Raw genomic sequence first — 26,493 nt, 5'->3', positions numbered from 1 at the left:
GGTGCTGTTCGGTGTAAGTCCAGTGAGAAAGGTAGAAACTATTAATATTCTTAATTCAAGATGAGAGCCTTGCGTTTGTGCAGTTACCTAGAGCTACAGTCCTCCCTTTTAATCCAGAGCAAATCCCATTGAGCTCAGTGGTACTTGCTTCTAAGTAAACGTGTCTAAGATTGTGCTGTAAGGTTGCATTTGAATCTTAAGTTTCTGGCCAGGTACACAGTATCCCATCGACCTCCCTGGAAGCCCAGGAAATGAAGACTGAATGGTAAGAACGCTCCGCTCTGATTCGCAACTGCTGTGGTAATTAAGCTGAGCTGTGCAAGTGTTCCCCTTTAACACACAGTTAACCTACAGCAGTGGTGTAGCATGGGGGGCCATGGCCCCGGGGACAATTTTCTGAGGGGGTGCAACCAGGGATGCCCACAACAGGCTCCCTCATTGAGGCAGGAGCTGTGAGGAGGCAAACTGCACCCAGGCCTGGCATTCAGGGCTGGGGTGGCAGTGGTGTCTCCTTCTCCTTGTGGCCAGTGAAGCTCCACCACTGGGCTGGCTGAGAGGGAGGGAGCCACCACTGCCCACCGAAGAGGGAGGAAGAGGACGGCAGGAAAGCACTGCAGGAGCCATGTGCATTGCCCAGAGCACCGTGCTGCAAGGACAGGAGGGCAAGGTGACAGTGGTGCTCCTGGCTTCATGTTTCATGTCTTTCTCTGATCCCAGGTTGGGGCTAGCTTGTAAGGAAAGACTCCCTTGGTTAGATGCTGGTTGGCAAAGGGACTGACTGCTGCCCAGTCCACCAGAGTGGCGCAACACTTGCCCTGCCCCGGGCAACAGTAACCCACGTTATGCCCCTGATCTACAGTGTGAATGGAAACCGATTGCACGGATCTGAATGTATGAGCTGTAGTTGTGCCTTCCTGAGGGTATTTCATACAAGCCTCATCTGCTGTGAATTGTCTGTTCCTTGCTAATGTTGGTTGCATCCATGGAACCAACTTCTGATTCGGATGAGCTCTTAATGTGGTGGGATCCAGTATGTGAAACTGAAAGAACCAAATGGACACATCCCTCTGAGCACAAATAAGCACAAATCATCATGAATATGCAATATTTGGAGTAGCCCTTACTTCAAAATGGGGGTAAGCGAACCCTTTTGCATTAGGGGGCCTTCATTCTGTTGAGTATGGCTCTGGACTCCTGCCCTAAAACTCTGTCCAGACAGCACTACTGGGAGCAGATATGCAATATATATATATATATATATATATATATATATATATATATATATATACACACACTAAAATTGCTACAGCTGACTCAACATGAAACAAACCTAAAAGAACCTAGCATAATTTGAAACGAAGCAGATTATATACCTTCAGACTTGGAAAGGCACTCCTGATTTATATCTATGATTTCAGTCATGGTTTCCTAATCAAGGTTGTACTGTGAGTGAGCCGTATTTTCCATTGAAATCAGCCCTTGAAGCTATCAATCTTTAATTAAGGTTGCTGAGAAACTTTTACCTTTCTGGTAAGAGGGAAAAGTGGAGTGGAAATACATTTTTGACTGTGCTCGAAAAACATTTACCTAATTTCCACACACAAGCCACAAAAATCACATGCTTGCTTTTAAATATGGATATGCTCATTAAAGGTTTGGAGGTAGGTGAGGGGGAGAGAGAGGGAAGAGATGTCTCCTTTTAGAAATAAGGCAGCTGCAAATCAAAGTATTGTCTGAGCTAAAAGATATTGTGTGCATTGTATACCCAAAGCTGAATTTTGCATACGAAAAAGTTCCATCTTTTCTTCTTGGAGGAAATTGTTGGTTTCCCATCAGCAGCTGTGGGGAAATTTTGACCCTCCAGATGTTGATGAACTACAGCTCCAGCAAGCATAACCATTGACCAAGTTGTCCACCAACATCTGGAGGGCCAAAGATTCCCCACACCCGCCTTACAGCTGTCTAAAAACAACAACGCCCTAATATTTTCGCCCGTGCGAGAAACGTGTTCCACGTGACAGAGACTTATCGATACAGTTTTTGCATCCTTGTTTTTTAAGCCAGGGCATAATCAAATTGTCCTTTCTCTAGTCCGTTGAGTCCATCTGCCCAGGTAGAGGTTGGCATGCTCCTATAGGGGTCAAGGAGAATTCGGAAACACCGGACAATGAGGATGCCGAGGAATATGAATAATAAAACAACGAAGACAAAGGTTGTTTTCTGTTCCAGGGTGATGCCGGTTTCTGCGGGAATGTTCCCAGAAGAGAAGAAAGCAGAGGTGAAGGGCTCGCCATCCATTCTCCAGCAAAGAGAAACAAAGGAATTCCACAATCTTCTTCTTTTCATTATCAGGGCATGGTAAGAATCATTTGCAGGTCCTTCACTACCTGAAACTGAAGCGATGAGAAACGAAAGTATAAATAAGTCTGTCTTGAGTAGGATGTCAAGGCTCTGAAGATACAAAGAGAGAAGCATTTCTTCTATTGTATGTACTGCCTAATCCCTCCCTCTACCTGGCCAATCCCCCTGGCAACACCTCCCCAGCCAGGATTGGGCGGCTGCTAGTGTAGGTGGAGTCCACAGGTATCCCAACCTGGGAAGGTGAAGCCAGACCAACTGCCAGGAGCTGCCACCGTGATTCAACGGGCCTCCTCGCAACATGCGCACCCCGTTTGATGTGGGGAACGCTCATTGTGACCCTAGATCAGGCAGAAATGCTCTCACCCCGAGTCCTAGCAGATAGGTGTGATTTGGGGGACATTCCAGTGAGTTTATTTATTACCTTTTAAGTTAAATTTCTATACTGCCCTATACCTGCAGGTCTCAGGGCATTTACAACATAAAATCACTATTTAAAAGCACCAAATACATAATAAAAACAACCCAATAAACCCCCCATTGTTCTAGACAAGAGAGGCCACTCTGCCCATTTGTGTCCAACATAGCAATAACAATACAATTTATTCATGCTGCATATTTTTAATATTACAGGGTGCATAAGGTAGGGTTGCCATATTTCAGAAAGTGAAAATCCGGACATGGACATTGAGAAGGGCTGCCATATTCCCAGGTTTCCCCGGACATTTTAAACCGTTCTCGAAAATTCAGCCCAGACGCCGTTTCTTGACAGACGAATCCTGGCTATGTCTGGGAAATTCTGAACATATGGCAGCCCTGGCATAAGGAAAGATAGCAAAAGTTAATTCCACTAAAGTAACAAATGAGGTTTTGCAAAGGGCAAATTGGAAGTTAACAAAATTGAAAGTTTCGATACAGAAATGCAAAATTGGTTAGGACTAATCCTGAAAAATGTTTAGAGGCGACTTCCAAATGCATAAAAGGGATTGTGTTTGAACTTTGAGTTTGAAAGCAATTCCTTATTTGAGTTATTTGCTCAGACTTCTTCTCGCTCTGTAGTTCCTTGTCCAAAAATATATTTCTAAGAGCCAAGGGAAGGGCTTGTATTATGGTGGTGCAATAAATCTGTCCATCCGTCCCCCATCGTGAGAGCAGGATTCAGCCCAGTATATTTTGCTGTTTGGTTGGCCTTTTCTTAAGGATTTGGTGGAATTAACAGTGTTAGTAACGCAAAATGAAGAATGCCATAACTCCTGTTCTGAGTGTTTCGATAAACACCACTGGCCAGAGCAGTGTGGATTGTGGAAAATGAGAAAAATCTGGCATCTATCTCCCTGGTTACTATTGGAAGCAGAGCTGGGCTTTTGATCCAACATGACTTTGTCTTATGCTCTTCTACAGATGGAGTAAGAGTAAAGTACAATGGGTCATAGCTGGGATATTAGGAAGCAGAGATCTGTGGTATAGGGTAGGGTAGGGTAGGGTAGGGTAGGGTAGGGTAGGGTAGGGTAGGGTAGACATCTTTGAATTCCTAAACCATGTGGAAGATGGTTTGAAGGATCACTATGATATTAAGATGCTAACATTTTTAATGCTGGTGAGAATGTCTACCCTATGTCCTAGTGCAGTTTTGCAGAGGCTGGATAGACTGGTTGAACCACTACGTGCTACGTGTACAGCCAAGGTAAAAGCAAATTCTGTGAAGCAGGAATTTGAAAAGCAAGATGAACTGAAGCGATCTGCCATGAGAACAGTAGTGGCATTATTAACCATTCCAGAAGCAGAAAAGAGTCCACTGATGAGGGTAGGGTAGAAATATAATGGATAGAGAAATAATGGGGGTAGCTGGAAGATGGGATTCAACCAAAGTAAAGAGAGTACAGTGGTATCTCGAGTTACGGATGGGATCCATTCCAGAGGCCCACCTGTAACGTAAAAAGCCCGCAACTCGAAGCGCTGTGTCTGCGCAGGAGCTTGGTGCGATTTGGCGCTTCTGCGCATGAGTGAGTGGCGAAACCTGGAAGTTACCCATTCTGGTACTTCTGGGTTGCCACGGGACACAAGATGAAAACACGCAACCTGAAGCGGACACAACATGAGGTATGACTGTACACTATACAAGGGAGAGGAAGCCTACAAGGGAGTAAGGAGACCCAAAGGATTCTGATGAACAGTTGGAGTACAGACCTACATAGTGCTATATAAAAAGGCATTAAAAGAGAAGCGTCTAAAAAGAACACATGAAGTAAGAATGCGAGAAAAATATGCAGGAGCCTGGCCCTTCAGAGTTAATGTAAATGTAAAAAAAGTGGCTCCTAGCTATTTGAACCGAACCCTTCTGTTAAACGTGGTATGTTTGTATTTTTGTTTGCAACCCATACATCAAAAAACTTTCCCAGGCCAACTCACAATTATTATATATGTATATATATATATATATATATATATATATATATATATATATATATATAGTGTGTGTGTGTGTGTGTGTGTGTGTAATATACAACCATACAACACAGTTCTCAAAACATTGTATATTTCCTTGCAGCAAAATTGAACTGCCAGCTGCAGAAAAAGACAACTAATTTAAAACAGTCCATTTGGCGGGCAAGCAGTACAAGCTAACAATCTTGACAAAATTCTATTTGGCCCATGTAGAGAGGCTTCTACCTGTGGCTCCCCGTTTACTGGCTGGCTCACCAAATCCTCAATTTTCACCCTAACCTACTTCTCAGTGTTGTGAGGATAAAACATTGCCGTGTATAATTGGGATGCAAATTGGGTGGTTGTTTTTTTAATTATTATTATTATTATTTTACTATTCAGATATCTTTCTTTTTAAAATCAAACCATAAACTAGAACCGTTGCATCTATCCTCATACTCTTTAATTCTCAGTGATAATATAATAGCCTATCATGTTGTTGATGCGTTCCATAAGGATTGAGGTGTTAGAATAGATTAAGAGTGGTCGCATTTACCACACAGGACAGGGGAAAGTGCTGCTGGGTCCACAACACAAATCCCCTTGCTTAATTTTTCAGTTTTACACTTGGCTCTGTGCCTTCTAGAAAATAACACTTGGCTTAATAGCACAATTCTGCCCTGTGAGCGCAGGGGACTGTCAAGACAAAAGGGGACTCCCAAGTCACCCCAAATCAGGGAAGACACACTTTTTTCTTACGGTACTTTAAAGATACAAACAAGAAGGCTTGTATCTGAGTTCCAATTATAGTGTCATTCCATACATTGTAGGCAGTGATACTTTAAATCAAACTGTACTGTATCTGACATTAGGCTCTGAAGAATTTGTTAAAAACAGTTTTCTTCCGTGCTTTTTTCCTGGGGGGAGGGACGCAGGGGTACGCACACCCCTAAACATTTTGTGAATCTAAGTTTGGCCCCATTGAGGGGCAGTATTTCAATATGAGTAGGGAAATGACAGTACCCCTAAACATGTTTTTTTAGAAAGAAAGAAAGAAAGAAAGAAAGAAAGAAAGAAAGAAAGAAAGAAAGAAAGAAAGAAAGAAAGAAAGAAGCACTGGCTTGTTTATTTCACTTTGTTGAGGTATCGTGAGATGAGATACGTCATCACAATCCTCCAGCAATTCAGTCCCTGAACAGTCAATTTATTTTATAAAGTATAGGTCATCCAACTTGGGGACCTTAGAATCAAAAGGCAAATAATGATTTCTTAAATAAATACAGTAAATGTGAACACTTCTCAAGAACTACTTTGGAATAGTTTGGAAGGAAGAAATTACTGAACATTTGCATGGCTAGTAGAGAACAAACCTTTAATTGCAGAGTTAGCTGTTACTCCAATTATACCCTAGAAAGAAAGTACGTCAACTAAATCACAAACTGTACAATTTCTTAACAATGCTCAATGTATTTTTAAGGGTTCTGCTGCTTTTTAAATTCCACCTGTCATTCTGTATGATTTTATCCATGCAGCACACAACTCTATTTTTATGGTATGTGCGACCTGATGCTGTGCTTGTTTATTCAGAAGTAAGCTCCGCTGACTTCAGTGGTGTTTACTCCCAAGTAAGCATTCTTAGGATTGCAGCCATAGGCTTAGCAGCACAATGAATACCAAAGGGTTGTTTAAAAAAAAAAAAAGATAGAGACATTTTCGGTTTAAAGCTTGCTTTTCCAGGCACTAGTCGATTACAGTAAAACAAAGCACATACAATAAACACGTCCCCCCCAAAACTCACCATCATTTCTGAATCTATAAACAATAGCTCAAAAATATACTTTGATTTCTAATTTCTTCTTAATGCTTCTAGATCTAATATGTCTTTGTTTCTTAGTAAATCTGCTCAGTTGATTTTTTTTTAAAGGAACACGCAGTCCTCTGTGCAATATTTACCGTTTCCAGGGAGCCTTTGTTTCACATCAAGTTATACACATAAGCTGAAAGAGGCAATTGGGGAGTTCAGCTTTTGTCATAGAAGTACCTCCGTCCAGTCGAGAGAAAACTTAGCCCACATTCTACGGCAGCAGTTACAGGTAGTTTTGTCCCCATTCTCCGTTGCTAGTCTTCCAAGGCATAAAGAAAACTAGGCAAACAGCCCAAGCTGTGGAACTGGATTGACAAAAAGCTTAGAACCCGAGGATGTCTTGGTCTCCAAAGCACACACGCACAAATCCTGATTGTGTTAGGCAGTAATTAGCTGACATATCCTCTCTTTCCTCTTGACCCATGCCATGATGCTAATTCTGCCTCAGCAACTCCTCGCTCGCTGCTGCTTCAGTGAGTAACAGCAACCTAACAGCCTGTCTGAAACAATCTTCAGAAAACATTAACATTCAAAAGGAGTACAGAGAAATACATTTTTTAAAAAATCAAAAAATCCCAGGGCACTCCCCATATCTTTCCAAATAAACAATCAAAGAAATAAATTTCCCCACGTTACTCGCTTTTGTGCTCTATTGATTGCTGTCAGTAACCCGCCTTTCGGATGCCACTTTGCAATCTTGCATTAGCCAATGGAAATATTCATTACACTCAGTGACTTTGAGACACACTCCTTCATTAAGACTTGTGCGGAAAACTTATACGTTAATACTGCAGGCTGATAGAAGATAAATAAACCTGGTGACTAAGATGCCACGCTGTTCATCAAGGCACATTTTATTCTTTCTCATAAATCTGGTACCTTGCACTTTCTGTTCCTAGGAGGTTTCTTTGGCTGGATTTGATCTGCTTTTTCTCCACAGGGGAGGACCAAACATATTGACAACGCGGCCACCCGGCATCTATCAGCAAAGAGGAGCCACATCCATGAAGCTTTGATCTGGAGACTTTTAAAGGATCACATGTGCTGTTTCAGACCAGGGTGTGCAGCATGTTCTGTACAAGGCTGGACTCCAACAAAAGATTGCCGTGTGCAAACTGCTTTCATTCAAAATGCCAGTAAGGTCGCCCCCTTCCAAGACAATTCATCTGATTCTCCCTCCTCCCTGTTTTCCTGTGTTTTTTTCCAAACATTCCATGCCCACTGATCATTTATTCTTCTGTTTACGCTACTTAACAGAATGTATGCATGAGGCATGATTGTCAATAGAACCTCTTAAGTTCTGCAGAAGGGATAAGTTTTTCTTCATTAGAGGACGTAGGGAATCAAATCAAATCAAATCAAATTTTATTAAACGGTCACAGACCAAATCGTCCTCTTCAGCTGGGGACGTAGGGAAAACCCATAGGTTAATAACTCAGGGTTCGTGCTAAGCAAGATCCATCGGCTACCTTGAAGCCTTCCTGGGACTGGGTTCTCCTTCAACCCTCCTAAAATGGGCTTCAAGGAAAGCACCAGACTTTGTATTCCCTTCAGGTTGCTGTTTAAATATGGGGGAAATAACAAGCATGGAAAAGGAGGCAAAGGGTCAGGGTAGAGGAGAAATGAGGGCGAACTAGCTAAGGTTAGTACAATCTGTCCTGGAGGATCCTATAGAGATAAAAGACATTAAACAACTCAAACGTTCTGCTTACTAAGGGGAAGGTTACGTGGATTGAAAAAATGAACGGTATACTTAAGATCTGGCTGAAAGTTTCCAACACAAAAGGTGGGTATACTAAATGAGAAGAGATGGTGAAGTATCCCACCAGAAATCAGTGGTGAATTCTAGGTGCAAAGGTGAATGGAAAATCTACGGTCATACTCTCATTGATCACGGGTGCCAAGTGCAAAAAATACCTGGTGCAGACAGGGTTCCATTTGCAAACCTAGAGTGGTGGATCCTAACCTTAAGAGATGCAAATGGATGTTGATGAATTCAGAGGTGGGTTAGTTCTGGTTCGAAAGACACTTTTGTTGCCACTGGGACAAATACAGGTTCAGACAGAGGTGTGTGCTTGCGCTCACTATGTGTCGAAGAAAAAGGCAGCAGAGAATTATATTTTCATCTATTTAGAGTCCTTGCTTCCCATGGTAATGTGAACAAGCCTTATTCCTATTAGGGAAGGAAGCCTGTGCATGCCATGGCATGCTTCCTCTGCCATGCCTGGGAAAGCCCACGTTTTCTACAGTCACCTGTAGAAAAGGAAGACTGCCTTGGTAACAGGTGCACCAATGGAACGTTGCTTTTTGGTTAGGATCTACTGGGTAGCTTCTTCCTCTCTGCACCCCATCCCCAGAGTGCTCTCATCCATTAATCTCTTTTGGCTCAATATAAAAAAGTAAAAAAGACCCCTGGATGGTTAAGTCCAATCAATAGCGAGTGTGGGGTGCAGTGCTCATCTCCAGGCCAAGGGAGCTGACGTATGTCCACAGACAGCTTTCCGGGTCTTGTGGCCAGCATAACTAAACCGCTTCTGGCGCAATGGAAAACCATGATGGAAACCTTCCCATTGCAGCTGTACCTATTTATCTACTTGCACTGGCGTGCTTTCCAACTGCTAGGTTGGCAGGAGCTGGGACAGAGCAATGGGAGCTCACCCCGCCGTGGGGATTCGAACCGCCGACCTTCTGATCAGCAAGCCCAAGAGGCTCAGTGGTTTAGAATGAAACTCAAAGACTTAAAGGGCTGTCACGTGGAAGACATCTTGTGTTGATTACATGGAAGATGGAGCAAGCTTGTTTTCTCCTGCTCTGGAAGATAGGACCTAAACCAGTGGCTTCAAGTGCCAAGAAAGGAGATTCCGACTAAATATCAGGAAGAACTTTCAGATGGTAAGGCTGTTCAAATGTCAGGCTGCTGCTGGCCAGTTGCCCAGGGACGTACAAAGGCAAGGAAATGTTTCTTATCGTCTGCTTTTTATTCAGTATTTACAGAGAGGCTATAGAACCCAGCCTCTTGGATAATGGCGTTATCCTGAGTGAATCTCCACCCACCCACCCGTCTCTCCCACTTCCTCATTTGTCACCATAGCTGTCAACTTATTCCCTTTTTTAAAGGGAAATTCCCTTATTCCGAATAGGATTCCTCGCAAGAAAAGGGAAAAGTTGACAGCTATGTTTGTCACTTCTACGGGTGCCGCTAAGTGCCCTCTGCCTTCTAGCTCTTTGCTCTCCTACTTTCAAGGCTCGCCGGATTCTGAGATATGGAGGACCTGGAATGCTTTCTAAAGACACTGTGTCCATCAGCTGTCACCTCCTGATGCTTCCTCCTCCTCTCCCATTATTCCTCAACTTTCCCCCTCATCTGCCTGTGAGCTGCGAACTCCCTCACACCCTGTTGTAAATCTAAACTGTCTTCCTCTTCCTTCTCGCTGGAAGGGTCAAGCTGGGGAGGCAGTCTCCACCATTCCTCCTCTGCCCAGTCCCTAACATCAACAGTGGAATGGACTCTCTCGGAAAGCAGTGGACTCTCCTTCAATGGATGGTTTTAAGCAGAGGTTGGATGGCCATCCATCATGGATGGTTTAGTTGAGATTCTGGCATTGCAAGGGGTTGGACCAGAGGACCCTTGGGGTACCTTCCAACTGTATAATTGTATGATTTCTCTGTACAGATTACTCTCCCTGCCATGTTCCTGCCCTTCCTGGAGCCCCATCACCTTCCTCGTGTTCCTAAGTAGGCAAGGAGGCAGGACTTCCTACAGAAACCTGCATAGAGCACGTAGAGGACAAGGACTTTGCCCCACCACATCACATGCAGCAGTGCAGGCCTTTGCCCCCCATGTCAAAGGTTGTAGATCTGGTACTGAAATGGGTTGCCAGGTAGCTCTCAAAGGAGCATGCAATTCTATCCTACTCAGATTATGTATGGACTGGGCCATTGTATTATATGACATGCCCTCTCTGCACTGGGAAACCAAATAGAATGGACTGGAAATGATCAAATAGCTCCTTTACCTGTGCAGGGATGCAGGCAGAGAACATTTAGAGTTCACCAGAGTGCTGCATTTTAAAAATTATGATTTTAAAGATTGTGGCTGCATATTATAATGCCCTTACCAATTAATTTGCATTGGGCTTCTCCAGCAACGTTTGTTTATTCTGTAATGGTAGCAAAGTAGGGAGAACCAGGCAATGCCCTTTTAATAATTCATAATTTTTTGTCAAAACAAACATTTCAAACTGTCACAACCCTCTTTTCATTTCCTCCCGCGTTCCTCACTTTCGCCGTAGCCTATAAAGGATGCGTTAAAGATGACAAGATTGCAAAACAGGTGACATCTGCTGTGGGCGGGTGGACGGGGAGGAAGGATCAAGGATTATGGAGGATGAACATCACAAAATCCTTCTACCCCTCCATCCCCTAGTTACTTATGCAAATTCCTTAAGATAATTTTGACAGCAACTTATTAGTGCAGGTTGTGGTAGTCATTTGTGCCGATTGAGACCAGCCATTGCCAAACTGGTGTTCTCCAGAGACTCTGGACTAAAGGACCACGATGGGAGTTGAAGGCTGCACTAGGCAAACCATAACAACCCACTCCAGAAAGAAAAGCAAGTCCATGATGCACAACATATTATTCTTATTCTTATTCTTATTTTTATTATTATTATTATTCCGGAGGACCGGGCTACCTCAAGGAGCTCATGTACATTGATTGGTAGCAGCTGCCAAGGGTTTCAGACAGGGATCATTCCTAGCCCTTTCTGGAGATGCCAGTATTGAACTTACAGAGGCAGTTTTAGAGTAGCGCAAGTTTGAAAGCCTGCCAGCGCAAGTAGATAAATAGGTACCACTGCAGCAGGAAGGTACCAGGTAAACGGTGTTTCTGTGCACTCTGGTTTCCGTCACTGTGTCCCATTGCACCAGAAGTGGTTTAGTCACGCTGGCCACATCACCCGAAAAGCTGTCTGTGGACAAACGCCGGCTCCCTCGGCCTGAAAGCGAGATGAGCGCCACAACCCCATAATCGACTTTGACTGGACTTAACCCTCCAGGGGTCCTTTACCTTTTTACCTCTTTACTGGGGAAGCTTTACTGGGGAAGCAAAAACAATGCTGTAGAGGCGGGGACACCGAATTTGAGAGCCCAAAGTCTGCCACCGGGACCTGGAACTACCTGAATGCTCCAGCACTCGGCTTTGGCCCTTCCGAATGTTCGCCAAACTGAGTTTCAGGTGTTAACGGGTTTTTGACATGCAAGTCCTGTGTGCATTTAAATCCCTGCTTCTAATGAAACATCCAGAGAGTGGGCGTCCAGATGCCACTTCAAATTTCACCCTGCTAAAAATGTGGCACACAAACTAACTGTAAGTTTCCACTTGATAGAAGCTGAAAGGAGGCACGTCGCTGTCCTTCGCCTTAGAACATTAATATTTACAGTGAGTTCATGAGGAATGAAGTGAGGCTCAGAGTCAACTGACTGACACTCACCAAATGCTAAAAACAAGCCAACCCACAGATGCCTTTTAATTTTAAAGGATCTGTTCAGGTTAACCTCAGATGTCTGCCTCGCCCTTTTCTTCCTGTTGTAATTGAAACAGTCAAAGAAAAAGAAGAAAAAACCCACACAGTGCTTTCATAACATAAACTGCTGAAAGAATTGTTTGAGATATTATAGGAGGTTTAAGAAACTTCTCGGCTTGTTGTTTGTTTAATCACTAATTGATAAAAAAAAAAATCTGCAAAGTGAGAGTTTCCAAATAGGAAAACAATTAGCAGAGTTAATCAACAGAGATAAATGAATAAATAAAAATTGGTTAAATTCGTACACGTATTGAATTTTAGAGAAGCAAAATCCCATGCTATTTATCAGGGCGGTGTTGAGCAGGCAGTAGAATTGAAGGGAATAATGGCAGCTGGATTGCACCCAGAGAAGAGCGAGCAGAACTCCCACTTGTACAAAGAGGCTTCCCAGATTCCTTTCTCCACTATCGGTCTCTGCAACTCATCTCCCGAAGCCACGCAGTGCTCAGGATGAAAGGACGCTGTGCGTGGGGATTGCAGTGGAATGGAGAATTTCAGCCTTAACCATGAGTGGAAGCTCCTTTCCAGTTGTGCAGAATGCCTTTGGATCCAGGTCATTGTAATTTAAATGACACAATCAAGCCAACAAAGAAAACTGAAGCGTGAGTCTTGCCACATTTTCTCAGCACTAATTTCCCCTAAATTTAACGTGTGGAGGTGAGGGCTGCTGAAATGACTTTGTTGGTTCTGCCCCCTGGCACAGCCTGTGTCCAAGCCAGCATCCCCATCAGCCAAAGTGGGATACAGGCCCGGCTCCGGCTCCTGATAGGCAGCGGGGGCTTAAGGAAGGGGAACTGAGGCCATGATTCCTTCGTTGGGGCCCCAGGGAGCCTCTGCCATCCTGCAACACCACCACACCAAAAGGGGTGAGCGGACTTGTGTGACACAATCCCATGAATATTTAGTTTTATTTATTTACTTACTTACATTTATATAACACCTTTCTTTCTTCTGTTGTGGAATGCAAGGTGGGCCACAGTGGTTTGCACATGGAAACACTGTTCATCTTCCCGCCGCAGAGGTACCTATTTTTCTACTTGCACTTTGACATGCTTTCAAACTGCTAGTTTGGCAGGAGCTGGGACAGAGCAATGGGAGCTCACCCCGTCATGGGGATTTGAACCGCCGACCTTCTGATTGGCAAACCCAAGAGGCTCAGTGGTTTAGACCACAGCACCAGGCATGACTAGAACTGCAGAGCTTCAGCATTTATTAAATAATTTTAAAAAAAATCCAAGGGGGCACATCCCTGCTTTTTTTAAAACAACAACAACAACACAGTACTATACTGAAAAAGCAGGAATATGAAACTTCTCAGCTGATTTGATATGACCGTTCAAATAAAGTGAGCTCTCGAGATCTTTGTGACTCAGCCTTTGAGATTCAAAATAAACCATCCATCATTAACACAACTTCACCTAAATATTTATAGCTGTGATCACACCGAACCTCTGGCCTGAAACAGTTTGTTTCATAAACATTTCTATTTTGAGCCATTTGACTGGCCTTCTTTGGCTCCATCAGTTTCAGAGAATTCAAGTTCCACCTACGTTGACATCTATCTCTGCCATGCCCCAGAGATGGCACAACAAGAACAACAAATAATAAAGGATCTTTCTTTTCTTCGAATTGCAGAAAGCAAGAGCTGAGAAGTAGCTCAAATGATTTACCTCCTGTGTTGCCAACAGCAACGGTTCTTTTACTGGATCCGAACGCAATGGTCAAAACAATGAGTTCAGGATAGCAGATGTTTATTACAGCTGAATTATAGGCAAAATAAGCAATGCTTACACCCCTTCTGTCATTGGGAACCCCTCAGAACTGCAATGGACAGGCTCCTATAGATGCACTTTCAGTCTACATGAGATTTATTTAGGAGAGTTTCTGGAACAGGAAAGTTTCCACTATGCTATAGCCCCCTGCCATGGTAATTGCTTTAGGGTTGCCATATGACCGGGGAAACCCAGACATGTCCTCTTTTTGAGGCCAACATGCCCATCCCAGTGGATATTTACATTTTAAAGGATGTGTCCGGGTTTGGGGGAGTTTTGGGGGCTCAGACTTGGGCTGCTCTGCACACCACAGCTAGGGAAAGAAGCATGCGGGTACAGAGGCAGCAGCCCCGTGCACCCACACCCACATGCCTCTTCCCCCAGGCTCGGGCTGGCAGTGGCTTGGGCTGTCCCCCTTTTTGCTCTTTGAGATATGTCACCCCTAAATTGCTTCCACCTGCTGAAATGCCTGTCCAGTTTTGAACAACCAGTGATCTTGGTTCATCCCTATTTCAAATAGTCATACCTTGGTTCTCGAACAGAATGTATTCTGGGAGTCCGTTCGACTCCTGGAACTGTTTGAAAACCAAGGCGCGGCTTTTGATTGGCTGCAGCCAATCGGAAGCCGCACCAGACTTTCGGCTTCCCAAAATTGTTCGAAAAACGGAACACTCACTTCTGGGTTTCGATCATTCAGGAGCCAATTTGTTCGGGAGCCAAGGCATTAATATTTGACCTGCAATTCTCATGGCAAAATATTAACATGAACCTAAAGGCTGACTCTGGAGCAAGAAAGTATAACTGACCCTGAAATGGTTGAGTTGCACCCCTTTCAAAAGAACTCGTCCAGGAGACGTTCCAATTGGGCATAACATGATTTCTTCCGTAACCTTGACAAAAGCTCTCTTTTATTTCAAGGACTTTCCCTTCACGGCCCAGCAAAAGAACCAGTCCCTGTGAGGGCCAATTGATTATAGATCCAAGGCTTTAAATTGGATCAATAGTTCAGACAACCCAAAGTCGGTTGTAGCATTAGAGAATGGCCACCTAAGCTGTTGTCTGCATCAAGCAGAAGTCCTCACAATAAAATCCTGATGTTCTTTATCTCAACAGTTGAGTTTGGTACAGAACCAGTATGAATCCTGGCAGGAGATCTATAATGTAACTTGTGGGCTGGGAGAGGAAATATCGCATGCTGGAGTTGTGAAGATAATGTGTGATCATTATTAGTAATGCCATTTTACAGGAAAATGTCAAAGAGTAAAATTTAGAAGCATCTGCCTTCTATCATTAGGCAACATGGATACAATTTGATCCAAAGGTTTATGCTATTATGTTTGTGCCTATTTCATATCTGATTACCTTTGCAATATTTAATTGTGTACAGACGTTCCTTGGAAGCCGAACACCTTGCCAGTTGAACGTTTTGGCTCCCGAACGCTGCAAACCCGGAAGTGAGTGTTCCAGATTACAAACGTTCTTTGGAACCCGAACGTCCTACGCGGCTGCCGCAGCTTCTGATTGCCTGCAGGAGCTTCCTGCAGCCAATCAGAATGTTTCTGAACGTTTTGGAAGTCAAACGGACTTCCGGAACAGATTCTGTTTGACTTCCGAGGTACAACTGTACAGTGAATGGGCGATCATCTTTGGGACCAAGAACACCCCAGCTGCAAAGATTCCTTGTGTGTTGCCTGTATCTTCAACATCCGTTTCCAGCATGAAAGTCCTCCATCCTTCCACTGCTCCCCCTGATCCTTCTGAAAAAGTACACCACGGCGCCTTTCCAAACTGTTGCTCCGAACAAACTTTCTCCCAGACAGCCACTTGAGCAGTTCGGTTTTCTAATGTTGGAGGAGGCCTGCTGGAACAATTCACTTTGTCGGGTTTGAGAAGAGACAGATACAAACAATAGCTTCAGACTTTGTTATCTATGGCTAAAGGTTTCCCATTTCTTTCTGTCCAACATAAGCGACCGTAATCCTGTTAAGACAGAGAGCGCTGCGCAGACGTCAAACTTCATTGCATTACTCACCTTGATGTATTAGTTACTTTATGTGAAACTGAATTTTTTGACGTTACAAATGATGCGTTTTTACATTCAAATTCTGGATAGATGGAGAAGGCCACTTTAAGCAGGGTCTCTTTCTCTGGCCCCGGAAGAAATTCAGAAAACAATATCCTGGCTGCTTGAATACTTAGGCACTGCTTCTATTGATGTCTGGGTTTTATATTGCAAAAAAACAAAATCTCTTCAACATGATGGATGGAGATATCTCTGCCTTCACTTAAATGAAGCAATACTTGGAGGCCTTTGCTTAAATGTACATCGTAAAAAATGCAAAAAACAAATTTCTAGCAGCTGCTGAATTTCCCAGTCGCATAGCACTGCTGATTCTTCCTCTCTCTCCGAGCACACCATGTATCCTCAGTAAAGAAAATGCCCCATGCATGCAGTCATAAAGGGACCCCTGACCATTAGGTCCAGTCGTGGACAATTCTGGGGTTGCAGCTCTTATCTCGCTTAACTGGCCAAGAGAGCCGGCGTACACCTTCCAGGTCATGTGGCCAGAATGACTAAGCTGCTTCTGGCGAACCAGAGCAGCGCACGGAAACAGCGTTTACCTTCCCACCGGAGCGGTACCTATTTATCTACTTGCAATTTGACGTGCATTTGAACTGCTAGGTTGGCAGGAGCTGGGACCGAGCAACGGGAGCTCACCCCATGGCAGGGATTTGAACCGCTGACCTTCTGATCGGCAAGCCCTAGGTTCTGTCGTCCACATGCAGTCATAATATGTGACATATTGTTGTGATTGAAGCAATTACCGCCTTGAAAATTTTGCGGATGCCTCCCTACCCCCTGCCTCGGAAACTTCTCCTATGCCAGTACCACTGAAATGAGTAGGAAGAGAGATGCCTTGAGCTGAATGGCAATGAGAAAAATGGAAGGGCCTTTTATCAATACAAAAAATATTGGTACGCAGTAGACTATAAGGACTAAACTGGAACGGTCTCCCTTGAGAGGTTGTGGACTCTCCTTCATTGGATGTTTTTAAGCAGAGGTTGGATGGCCACCAGTCTTGGATGCTTTGGTTGAGATTCCTGCATCGCAGAGGTTTGGGTGAGATGATCCTTGGGGTCCCTTCCAACTCTATAATTACAGTATATGAGTCTTTGAAAGAAAAGGAAGGCACTTGTAGCTTCTCACAATAGCTAGGCATTGTGATGTGGGCACTTCTTTGCTATGCTTTACTGTTTCTTTTTGTTTATAGCCAGCCTATTAGGGTTGGCAGCTCATAAAACCTCGGTAGCAGCAGAAGCCACAACAGGTAGACTTCTTCTCCTGTGCAACCTTTAAGGGACAACAGTGCCATGCCTCCCCATCTCTGTCAGCATCCAATTTCTAGGCTCAACCTTTTCTCACATGCCCCAACCCTCCAGAACTCACTCCCCTCCTACCCATAATACACAGCTCTTCCTGTCCTTAGGCCCTACAGAATCACTTCCATGGTACCTCTGCACAGCTGTGCTCCTATAACTCATTGCCTACTCAAGTTCTTACCTTTCAACTGACTACTTTGTCGTCGTCGCCCCCCCCCCCCGACCTTAAGGACTGTGAGGTTTTTTCACAATTCATTCTTGCTTTATTTCCCCGACTCCTCTGCCGTTTCCCTTAACCTTCTTTCATCTGCTTTTCCCTCAGGTCCTTTTATCACTTTCCCATTCCACATTCTTCTTTCAGTCACCATTTCCCTTAGCATCTCCATTTTCTGAGCCTTCTTGCCAGTCCTCAGCCTGCCCCAAGCAACTCCTCTCGCTTTCTAGGACTTTTGTAGAATTTAATCCCCTCTGTATTGATAGTTTCCCCTCTTCTCACAGAAGTTGGACTGCAAACATTCCGACAGCTTTGTTCCCTGAGCTACTGAATGTTTATGAACATTCTGTGCCACCACGGCAGCTCCTCACAGTCAATGCCTTAAGCCCCAGGGGTGTCCAAACTTTTTTCAAAGAGGGTCAGCTTTGATGAAGTGAACATGCTTGAGGGCCAACCTAAGTTGTTGACCTTTTTTAGGATTAAAGTTGTTGAGCTTTTCTTTTTAGAAAAGGGGCTGGATTAAACCGACCGGTGGGCCAGATTAGGCCTCCGAAGCAGACTTTGGACATGCCTGCCTTAAGCTTAACCACCGCAAGCACAATACAATATATCTATCTATTCGGTTTTCAGCAATTCCTTATACTTAAAAGCCACGGTTGCTTTTGAAAGAAAAACACATGGCAGTTTCAAAATATGGCAATAAGATATACGAAGTAGTACAAGGGCACCGTGCCTACCTGAAGCCAAAGACTTTTATTACATCAATTGTCCCGGTCTTTCCTTTCCCTATGTAGCTGCAGAGAGACATCCTTGGAGCAATGCTTCTCTTACATGCCGCCTCCTCGGCTAGAAACCCAATGTCTCATTCAGTGTGTTGCTACATCAGGGCTCCCGCCCACTGAGTGCCCTTGGCTTCCTATTCTACTTGGCAACCATGGCAGTATGGGCAACTTCCATTCCATTCTGTCGCTCTTCACTTGCATATTTGCTGCCAGAAAAATCACCCTCCTTTGTGGAAGGAATAACAAGGGGGAAAAAAACCATACCAAGGAATCTGTCAACATAATATTTTAACATTGACACGACGTTCTTTTATAGAAAGCTTTCTTCTGCTAATCAAAAGCTGGGTGCAACAATGACCCAGCTAGGGGCAAGAAGCATGAAGCCCTCGACGAAGGTGGGAGGGCTGCTTCTGGCCATCCAAAGTGGGCAGGGAGACAAGGTGTTTCGCAAATTAGCTCGCTGTTAGGATTGGCTGCCATGGAATGTCTACAGCCCCCCTCTGGGAAGTTTTGGGGGAAGGCTTCTTTAGGAATCTGAGAAACTAGCTGGCATTCTTTGTGGGAATTATAGTTTAGGAAGGCGCTGGCATGCCACGCCCTTCTATCAAGATAGAATAATTAATATACAGTGTTGGCATGCCACACTAATTAATCAACCTACAGAGCCTCAATTGGTACACCATATGGCTCTGTGGGCACCGAGTTGGGAAACACATGTTTAGGCAGAGCAGGAGAACAAAGGAATAGCTGGAAAAATACTGGGGGATCATGAGGTGTTCAGCGGGAGGGGGTGAGTAAGTGAGAGGAGAGCACGTACACAATGACGATGTCATATGGGTGTAGCCAAAGGAGCAGCTTTCCATATTTGGTATTAGAAGGTACACCATACCTTATTTGGTACTTTGGAGTTCTCTCTGTATGTTAATGTTTAACCTAGCTGTGAGTTTTCAATAAAAGGAGCCCCCGAGAATGCCTCGTGGTGGCCTTCCCTTCACATCATCCTGTTCATCGCGTCAGTTAATTTCCCACAATCAACAATATCTAATATTAGTTTTAATATCTAATATTTCATAACAACAATTCTTTTTATCAGGCAAACTTTCATCAGGCCAAGTCTCCAAGGCAGGACAGTCACAGCAACCTCAGCAAGACCTGCAGAAGCCACCTCTTTCTTCCACACCATACTGCAAAACACTCTTTGGCCCCATTCACACCATACATTTCATTGGTTTTGCAAGTTAACTTTTAATATTAGTCTCCTTCCAGGTCATGATCTGAAGGCAAATGATACCACGGTCTTGCTGGGTAGGGTTGGGAGAAACCCCTCATTGAAATCCTTGAGAGCCATTGCCAGTCAGCATAGTCTTCTTCTTCTTTAGCGATCACTTGTAGCAGAGTAAGATTGTCGTCCATGAACACAGTGAGTCCGTAAATGACTGTGGAGGCCAATTCTGGATCCACATGTCCTTCCACAGTGGGGACATAGGTTTCTGGGTGGGAGTTGATCATGGTGAGGGTTTGCCAAGCGTGCCTTCCTCTTAGCATGTTTCTTGTCCTGAGTTCGAGTGTCTTCAAAACCCATGACACCTTTTGTAAAGGCTGTTCTCCAATTGGAGTGCTCGCAGGCCTGTGTTTCCCAATTGTCAGTGTTTATACTACTTTTTTAAAAAGATTTGCCTTGAAAGAGTCTTTAAACCTCTTTTGTTGACCACCAGCATTACGCTTTCCATTTTTAAGTTCAGAATAGAGTAGTTGCTTTGGAAGATGATAATCAGGCATCCGCACAACATGACCAGTCCAACGAAGTTGATGTTGAAGAATCATTGCTATGACACTGGTGATCTTTGCTTCTTCCAGTACCCTTTCATTATGGTATGACTTCAATCTTAATCCAGTTTCTATATATTGGGAAGAATATATCTAACTATAGCAACAAAAACTATTAGTCTTGTTCGCCTGAGTTCAGCAATTCAGCATCAGACCAAAATACTGTATACAGGCTATAGTTTGGCACTTAGTAAGTGCTTCCTAAAAGGGAAAGGAAACACTGTACAGATGAGTGCAAAAGTTTTTATTTGAGGGAGAAAATTCTTGAATAATGGAATCTAGCAAGTAAAATTGCTTCATACCAGGAACAAATTATCATTATTTTCCTAGTAGCTCTAGACTCCTTCAGAAATATGAGGTCAGTAAAATTTTAGCTCTAATACTGATTAGATTAATACTTCATTGGGAAATCACTGTTTTTATACCTGTGTATCAGCCATTGAAACCTTACTGATATGTTTCACATCAGGAATAATTAACAGTGGCAAGCTAAAATTAAACCCTCTTAGAAACTTAGTACTAAACTTCTGACATTTTGAAGGGCAGCCCCTGCTCCTGGAGATGTTGGGATCAGGGCTTGTGCCTGTAGCCCTGTCCCTTTTTTTGATTTTACCGATAATATGTTCCGACAAATGCTTAAATTCAGCTAAAGTAAGAGTACAATCCTATGCATGTCTGCTCTGAAGTATAGGAATTACTCTCAAGTAAGCGTCCTTAGGTTTGCAGCCTCAGTATTGTACTTATGCAACAGGCACCCTTGTGATAGATGTTAATACAGATTGGCTGAATGGTGTCAAGAGTCTTTCACTAACAGCAAGGAGACAATGGAAAATGCTTTTTAAAATGATTTTTAATTCCAAGCCTTTGAGATGGTCCAGGCTAGGCATTCAGACACATAAATTGAATCTGGTTGCCATGATAATAGATGACTGTTGCTGCTTTCTGTCTCATATTATTACTATTCCTATTATTATTTTATATTTTGCAAACTAAAATTGCCAATTTGATACCTGAACTGGGCAGTAACTCACAATAGGTACAATCCAGCACCGCTGAAATGATTTGTGGGTTTGCCATTCATTCGAGTTTATCCCATTTTGAAATGCTTTAGTGTTTTGATACAATTTTCCGTGGTTTTATATGGCAGACACATTGGGAGACAGAACAACATGTCAATCACAGTAATCAGGTACAGTCTGGCTTCCTACGCAAAGCTTCTGAAAACTAATGCACATACAATTGCTCCCTTTTAGACAAACATAATTATCCTTCTCTCAAAAATATTGAAGAGAAAAATAGAGTCATGTTACTAATGAAACCACGTCTACTCAGATAGCAAAAAGACTGGGAAGTGCTGCTCTACCCAATATTTCTTGTTCTGATATAGGCGTGACACCTCTTTCAGAAATTTGATTGTTTAGATTTTAAGCCCATCCTCACCTCAGGGCCACTTTCTTCCTCCTGCCCACAATCTTTGGGGAAGCGCTGGGGCAAGTAGATGGGGCGTGTCATCCATGAGTGTGATGCCGCTGGGGTCGAGGAACAGGAGGTGGCAAGCACCCAGCAGTGGTTAGCATCCAGCAGTGGCGAGCGCTGGGTGCCAGGCAGCGGCGAGGGGCAGGAGATGGGAGGTGGCACCTGGCCCCTCCCTGGAACTTAGGGAGGAGGGTGATTTGATCAGTGCTAGCAATGACGTAGTGCAATTGAATGAAGTGAACTAGTTTTTTTAAAAACCCTCTGAAGTACAGTATATTCCAGCGTACAAGGCGACTTTTTAATCCCGGAAAATCTTCTCTAAAGTCAGGGTCAACTTGTATGGCGGGTATAGTTTTCCAGGAGATGGCGGCAACGTCATGGGGTTCCGCCCTGCCGCTGGCTGTGTGCGTGCACCGCCTCAGCCACCATGGAGCACGACGGGCTCCTGTGCGGCGAGAAGGGAGGCTCTCCCTGCTGCTCCAGCTGCCGCTGCCGCCACCTCAGCTGCCACGGAGCTTGGGCTGGGTGAGTATACCCCAAACTCTGTTTTTTAACATGAAAAGTTGGTGGTCGTCTTATACACCCAGTCGCCTTGTACGCCGGAATATACGGTACATCTGAGAGTAATTCTCCTAATTGCAGGGTAAACCAAAGGTGAATTGTGTTCATTTTGGGGTAGCAGTTTGAATGATTTCAAGTTCATCTTCATCTTCACACACAGCGGGAGGGGGGGCCCTCATGGCTTTCATGTAAAAAAAAAAGGGGGCATATATAAGAAAGTTAGAAAGCAAAATGTGGAGGCAATGATCTAAGGCTTATTCGGCAGATGCAAAGTTGTTGTTGTTGCTGCTGCTAGTCACGTTATCACTGCTGCTAAGCAAGCAGAAGGAAGGAGTGTGAGGCATTTCCTGTGTCTTTCTTGCCAAAGAGATTTGCTCTGTTCTAATAGGAGCCACTGGCAGCAAGAAATACAGGCAAAGGAACAAAGTAAATAATGCCTTGTGCCTTTAACAGCTGTATGTTTGGTGTTAGTGACTTGTGGAAGTCAGCTGGTAGTTCACCACATCTCAACCAGTGTGATATATCAGCAGAGGATACAGAGCCCCTGCAGATACTTAAGAGATTTCCTGTTCCCAGCAGAGAGCTTCTTCCAGAGTCCCTGGTTAATAGAAAAACTCCTCTTCTGCACAGTTCAAAGTAACAAAGTGATTTTCATTTCCAGACACAAGACAGTACTATCTACTACATTCTTTTTTTTAAAAAAGGTTTTATTTATACTTTTCAAGTTTATACATTTCATTAGTTTTACAATCAATTTAACATTTCAAAATTTGGCTTCCTTCCCCCCTCTTTCTGCGTTTCCTTTATTTTTTTAATATCTTCTGCATATCCAAATTCATTTAATTTGCTCATTTAATTATCTACTTTAAATATATATTCTTGTGGAACTGCAGGTTATTATAATAATGCAACTAATGTTTTTATCTGTTTACAATTTATCTGTAAATATTCAATAAACCATTTCCATTCTTTTATATATATATAAAAGTTTGTTATCTTGATTTCTTATTCTTCCGGCAAGTTTTGCCAATTCTGCATATTTCGTGAGTTTTTGTATCCATTATTCCTCTACTGGGACTTCTGCTTCTTTCCACTTTCGGGCAAGTAGCATTCTTGCTGCTGTAGTAGCATACATGTATAAATTTCTATACAATTTAGTCTATTATATATATTCTGGTCTTTGAAGTATAGATACGGTACATATGGATGGAAAGATCCAGTAACAGAATCACCATGCTAGTTAATGCTGTATGTAAAACCCACAGCATCTTCCCCTGACTCTCACAGATTCAGAGTCAGACCCTGACAGCATCAGGACATGCAACAAGACAGGATGCTACCATGTTGAAAACAATGCCCTAGAGCAGGGACATCCAACTCCCAAGAGACTGCGATCTACTCACAGAAAAAAACAACTGGCAGTGATGTAGCCCTTTTGGGACAGGGAGGGGTTTGGGGGGGTTCAGGGCAAATTTGGTGAGCTTTTTTTTTAGAGAGGAGAGTTCCGTTTGGGGGGGCAGGGCAAAGTTATTGAGCTTTTTTTAGGGAGGAAAATATCAGTAAGGGGGAAAGGAGATTAGTTGCTCACCAAAAGGTCGCTATGGGAACAATCTACCTCTCAGCCAAAACTCCCTCTTCCGTTCCAGCAATCATGCGAAAATGGAGGGCAGGGTGAGGGGCCGGGGCCAGATGCTCTTAGGCAAAAGGAAAGGAATATGAGCCCGTGATTGACAGCAATCGACCAGAGCTTCCCAGGGATCGACCAGACGACCCCGAATGACCTCTTGGACATCCCTGCCCTAGAGACTATTATATCCGTCTCTACATGTAAGCATAAGACGTGGGTGGCGCTGTGGTCTAAACAACAGAGCCTAGGGCTTGCCGATCAGAAGGTCGGCGGATCGAATCCCCACAACGGGGTGAGCTCCTGTTGCTCGGTCCCAGCTCCTGCCAACCTAGCAGTTCGAAAGCACGTCAAAGTGCAAGTAGATAAATAGGTACCACTCTGGCGGGAAGGTAAACGGCATTTCCGTGCGCTACTTCGTCAGAAGTGGCTTAGTCATGCTAGACACATGACTTGGAAGCTGTACGCCGGCTCCTTCGGCCAGTAAAGTGAGATGAGCGCCGCAACCCCAGAGTCGTCCGCGACTGGACCTAACGGTGAGGGGTCCCTTTACCTTTACCTTTATATGTAGGTATATTTCCTGAACCCGAGGGAGGGTGAACGCCTCAGTTTTGACTCCCAGTAAGTTGGCAAAAATGTATGAGACAGTTACAAATATCTGTTGGGAATGTAAAGAAAAAGAAGGCACCTTTTATTATATGTGATGGTCTTGTAAGGTAGTAAAAGCATTCTGGGAAATTAACAAAAGTTAATTTGAAGATTTCACCCCCCCCCCCATCTCATTATATGTAATGTAATGAAAAATATGTTCAAATTAACTTTTGTAAAAATAAAAAAATAAAAAAAAAACCAGAGGCTTTTTAATTAGGTATTATAGGTTCTGTTTTTCCAAGGGGGCAAAAAATACTTTTTATGTATGCGACGACAGCCGCATGGATGCTATTAGCCCAGAAATGGAAAGAAGATAAAGTCCCTACTAGAGAAGAATGTCAAATTAAACTGTTGGACTATGCCGAAATGGCAAAACTGACTGGAAAGCTCAGGAAGCAGAAGACCAAAACTTTAACAAAGAATGGAGAAAATTTATCATTTATCTTGGAGACCACTGTAAGCAGATGGAAACATTAGCAGGATTGGAATAACACTTGTAATGTAGCAAGTACTGTGGAAACAATGGAGTTATATAAAATATAGATTATTGGAAAATATGCAGTAGAAAATGTTTAATAATAGGACCCATGGAGGGGAGGTGGGACGTCCAGAGATTTGGAGGAATCTGTAAATGTGTATGTGTATGATTGTATTGTTATAATTTTGTACTTGTAAAATCAAATAAAAAATATTTCATTTAAAAAAGCAAGTCACACCCTCGGCCTTGCCGGTGTTGCTATGGTAACCCAGAACATCTGACACCCTTATCTCAGAACATCCAGAACATCCCGATGTGTCTAATTTAACCCATTATTCACATTACAACAACTGGCCCAAATTAAATACGGTAAGCTTTTCATAGCATGGAATGACAATGTTGGAGAAAGCTTCACCTGTTCAACAAGTTCTTCCCTTTTTTATAAATATTTTTATTGGTTTTTAAAAAATAATTTTATATATTGTAACACAACCATTTCAAACATTAAAATACAAGGTTCTTTTGAACCTTTGGACATCCTTCCCTCCCTCCATGGGTTCTATGTTTAAGATTAAATTTGCTGCATCTTTTACCATTATCCATCTGTTAAATCATATCATAAATGATTCCACATTACAAGTGCCATTACATTCCTGACAGTGATTTTAACTGTTTGTTGTTGTTCAGTCGTTCAGTCGTGTCTGACTCTTCGTGACTGTTTACAGTGGTCTTTTAAATAAATTACAAATTTACTGCAGTCTTTAGAAAATACTTGATCTTCCTGGTTTCGCATCTTCCCTGTCAGTTTCGCCATCTCCGCATACTCCATCAGTTTCATCTGCCATTCTTCTTTTGTTGGTACTTTTCTTTCCTTTCAACCCTGGGCTAGTAGCATTCTCACATCCACTCGAAAGCTCATACCAATAACAAACTTAGTTGGTCTCTAAAGTGCTACTGGAAGGATTTTTTGTTTGTTTGTTTGTTTCAACTATGGCAGACCAACATGGCTACCTACCTGTAACTAGCATTCTCACTGCCGTCGTTGCATACATAAAAAGTCTTTTGTCTTCTCTTGGTAACTCTTCACCTATTTTACCTAGTAAAAAGGCTTCCGGTTTTTTAACAAATGTATTTTTAAACATTTTCTTTAATTCATCATGTATCATTTCCCAGAAAGCCTTTACCAAAGTGCATGTCCACCACATATGGTAGAAGGTACCCTTGTTCTCTTTACATTTCCAACACAGTTTTGAACTTGTTTTGTACATTTTAGCAATTTTACTCCCTGTTGGATACCAACGATACATCATTTCCATATAATTTTCTTTCAACGAACAGCATGCAGTAAACAAATTCTTCCCTTTTGGTGGAAAGGTCCACAGCACTTTTTGGACAAAGCAGGGCAAGGTGGAGAAGAAGGGACAGTCTGACATGTGATTGCTCAATAGTGATTTAAAACATGTGTTTTTTTGAAATTAGAGAGTTGGAAAAGACTG

General features: G+C 43.2%; 1 protein-coding gene across 3 annotated transcripts; it reads right to left on the bottom strand.

The window, feature by feature from the left end:
* Positions 1-1,479: 1,479 nt before the first annotated feature.
* Positions 1,480-7,762, bottom strand: CTXN3 (cortexin 3). Of its 3 annotated transcripts, none has more exons than XM_033164669.1 (2): positions 7,526-7,762; positions 1,480-2,393 (listed from the first exon to the last, which is right to left on the bottom strand). In XM_033164669.1, exon 2 carries the CDS (start codon positions 2,344-2,346, stop codon positions 2,056-2,058), a length of 291 nt encoding a protein of 96 aa, XP_033020560.1. In that variant the 5' UTR covers positions 2,347-2,393; positions 7,526-7,762; the 3' UTR covers positions 1,480-2,055. The 3 variants fall into 3 exon arrangements, with proteins under 3 accessions (XP_033020560.1, XP_033020559.1, XP_033020561.1); XM_033164668.1 differs by lacking the exon at positions 7,526-7,762 and adding an exon at positions 6,736-7,190; XM_033164670.1 differs by lacking the exon at positions 7,526-7,762 and adding an exon at positions 6,581-6,689.
* Between the last annotated feature and the right edge of the window lie 18,731 nt (positions 7,763-26,493).

This window comes from Lacerta agilis, chromosome 11 (assembly GCF_009819535.1).
Source record: "Lacerta agilis isolate rLacAgi1 chromosome 11, rLacAgi1.pri, whole genome shotgun sequence".
Taxonomy (NCBI): domain Eukaryota; kingdom Metazoa; phylum Chordata; class Lepidosauria; order Squamata; family Lacertidae; genus Lacerta; species Lacerta agilis.
The sequence above is the reverse complement of the archived record's forward strand: the minus strand, read 5'-3'. Positions and strand labels throughout refer to the sequence as shown.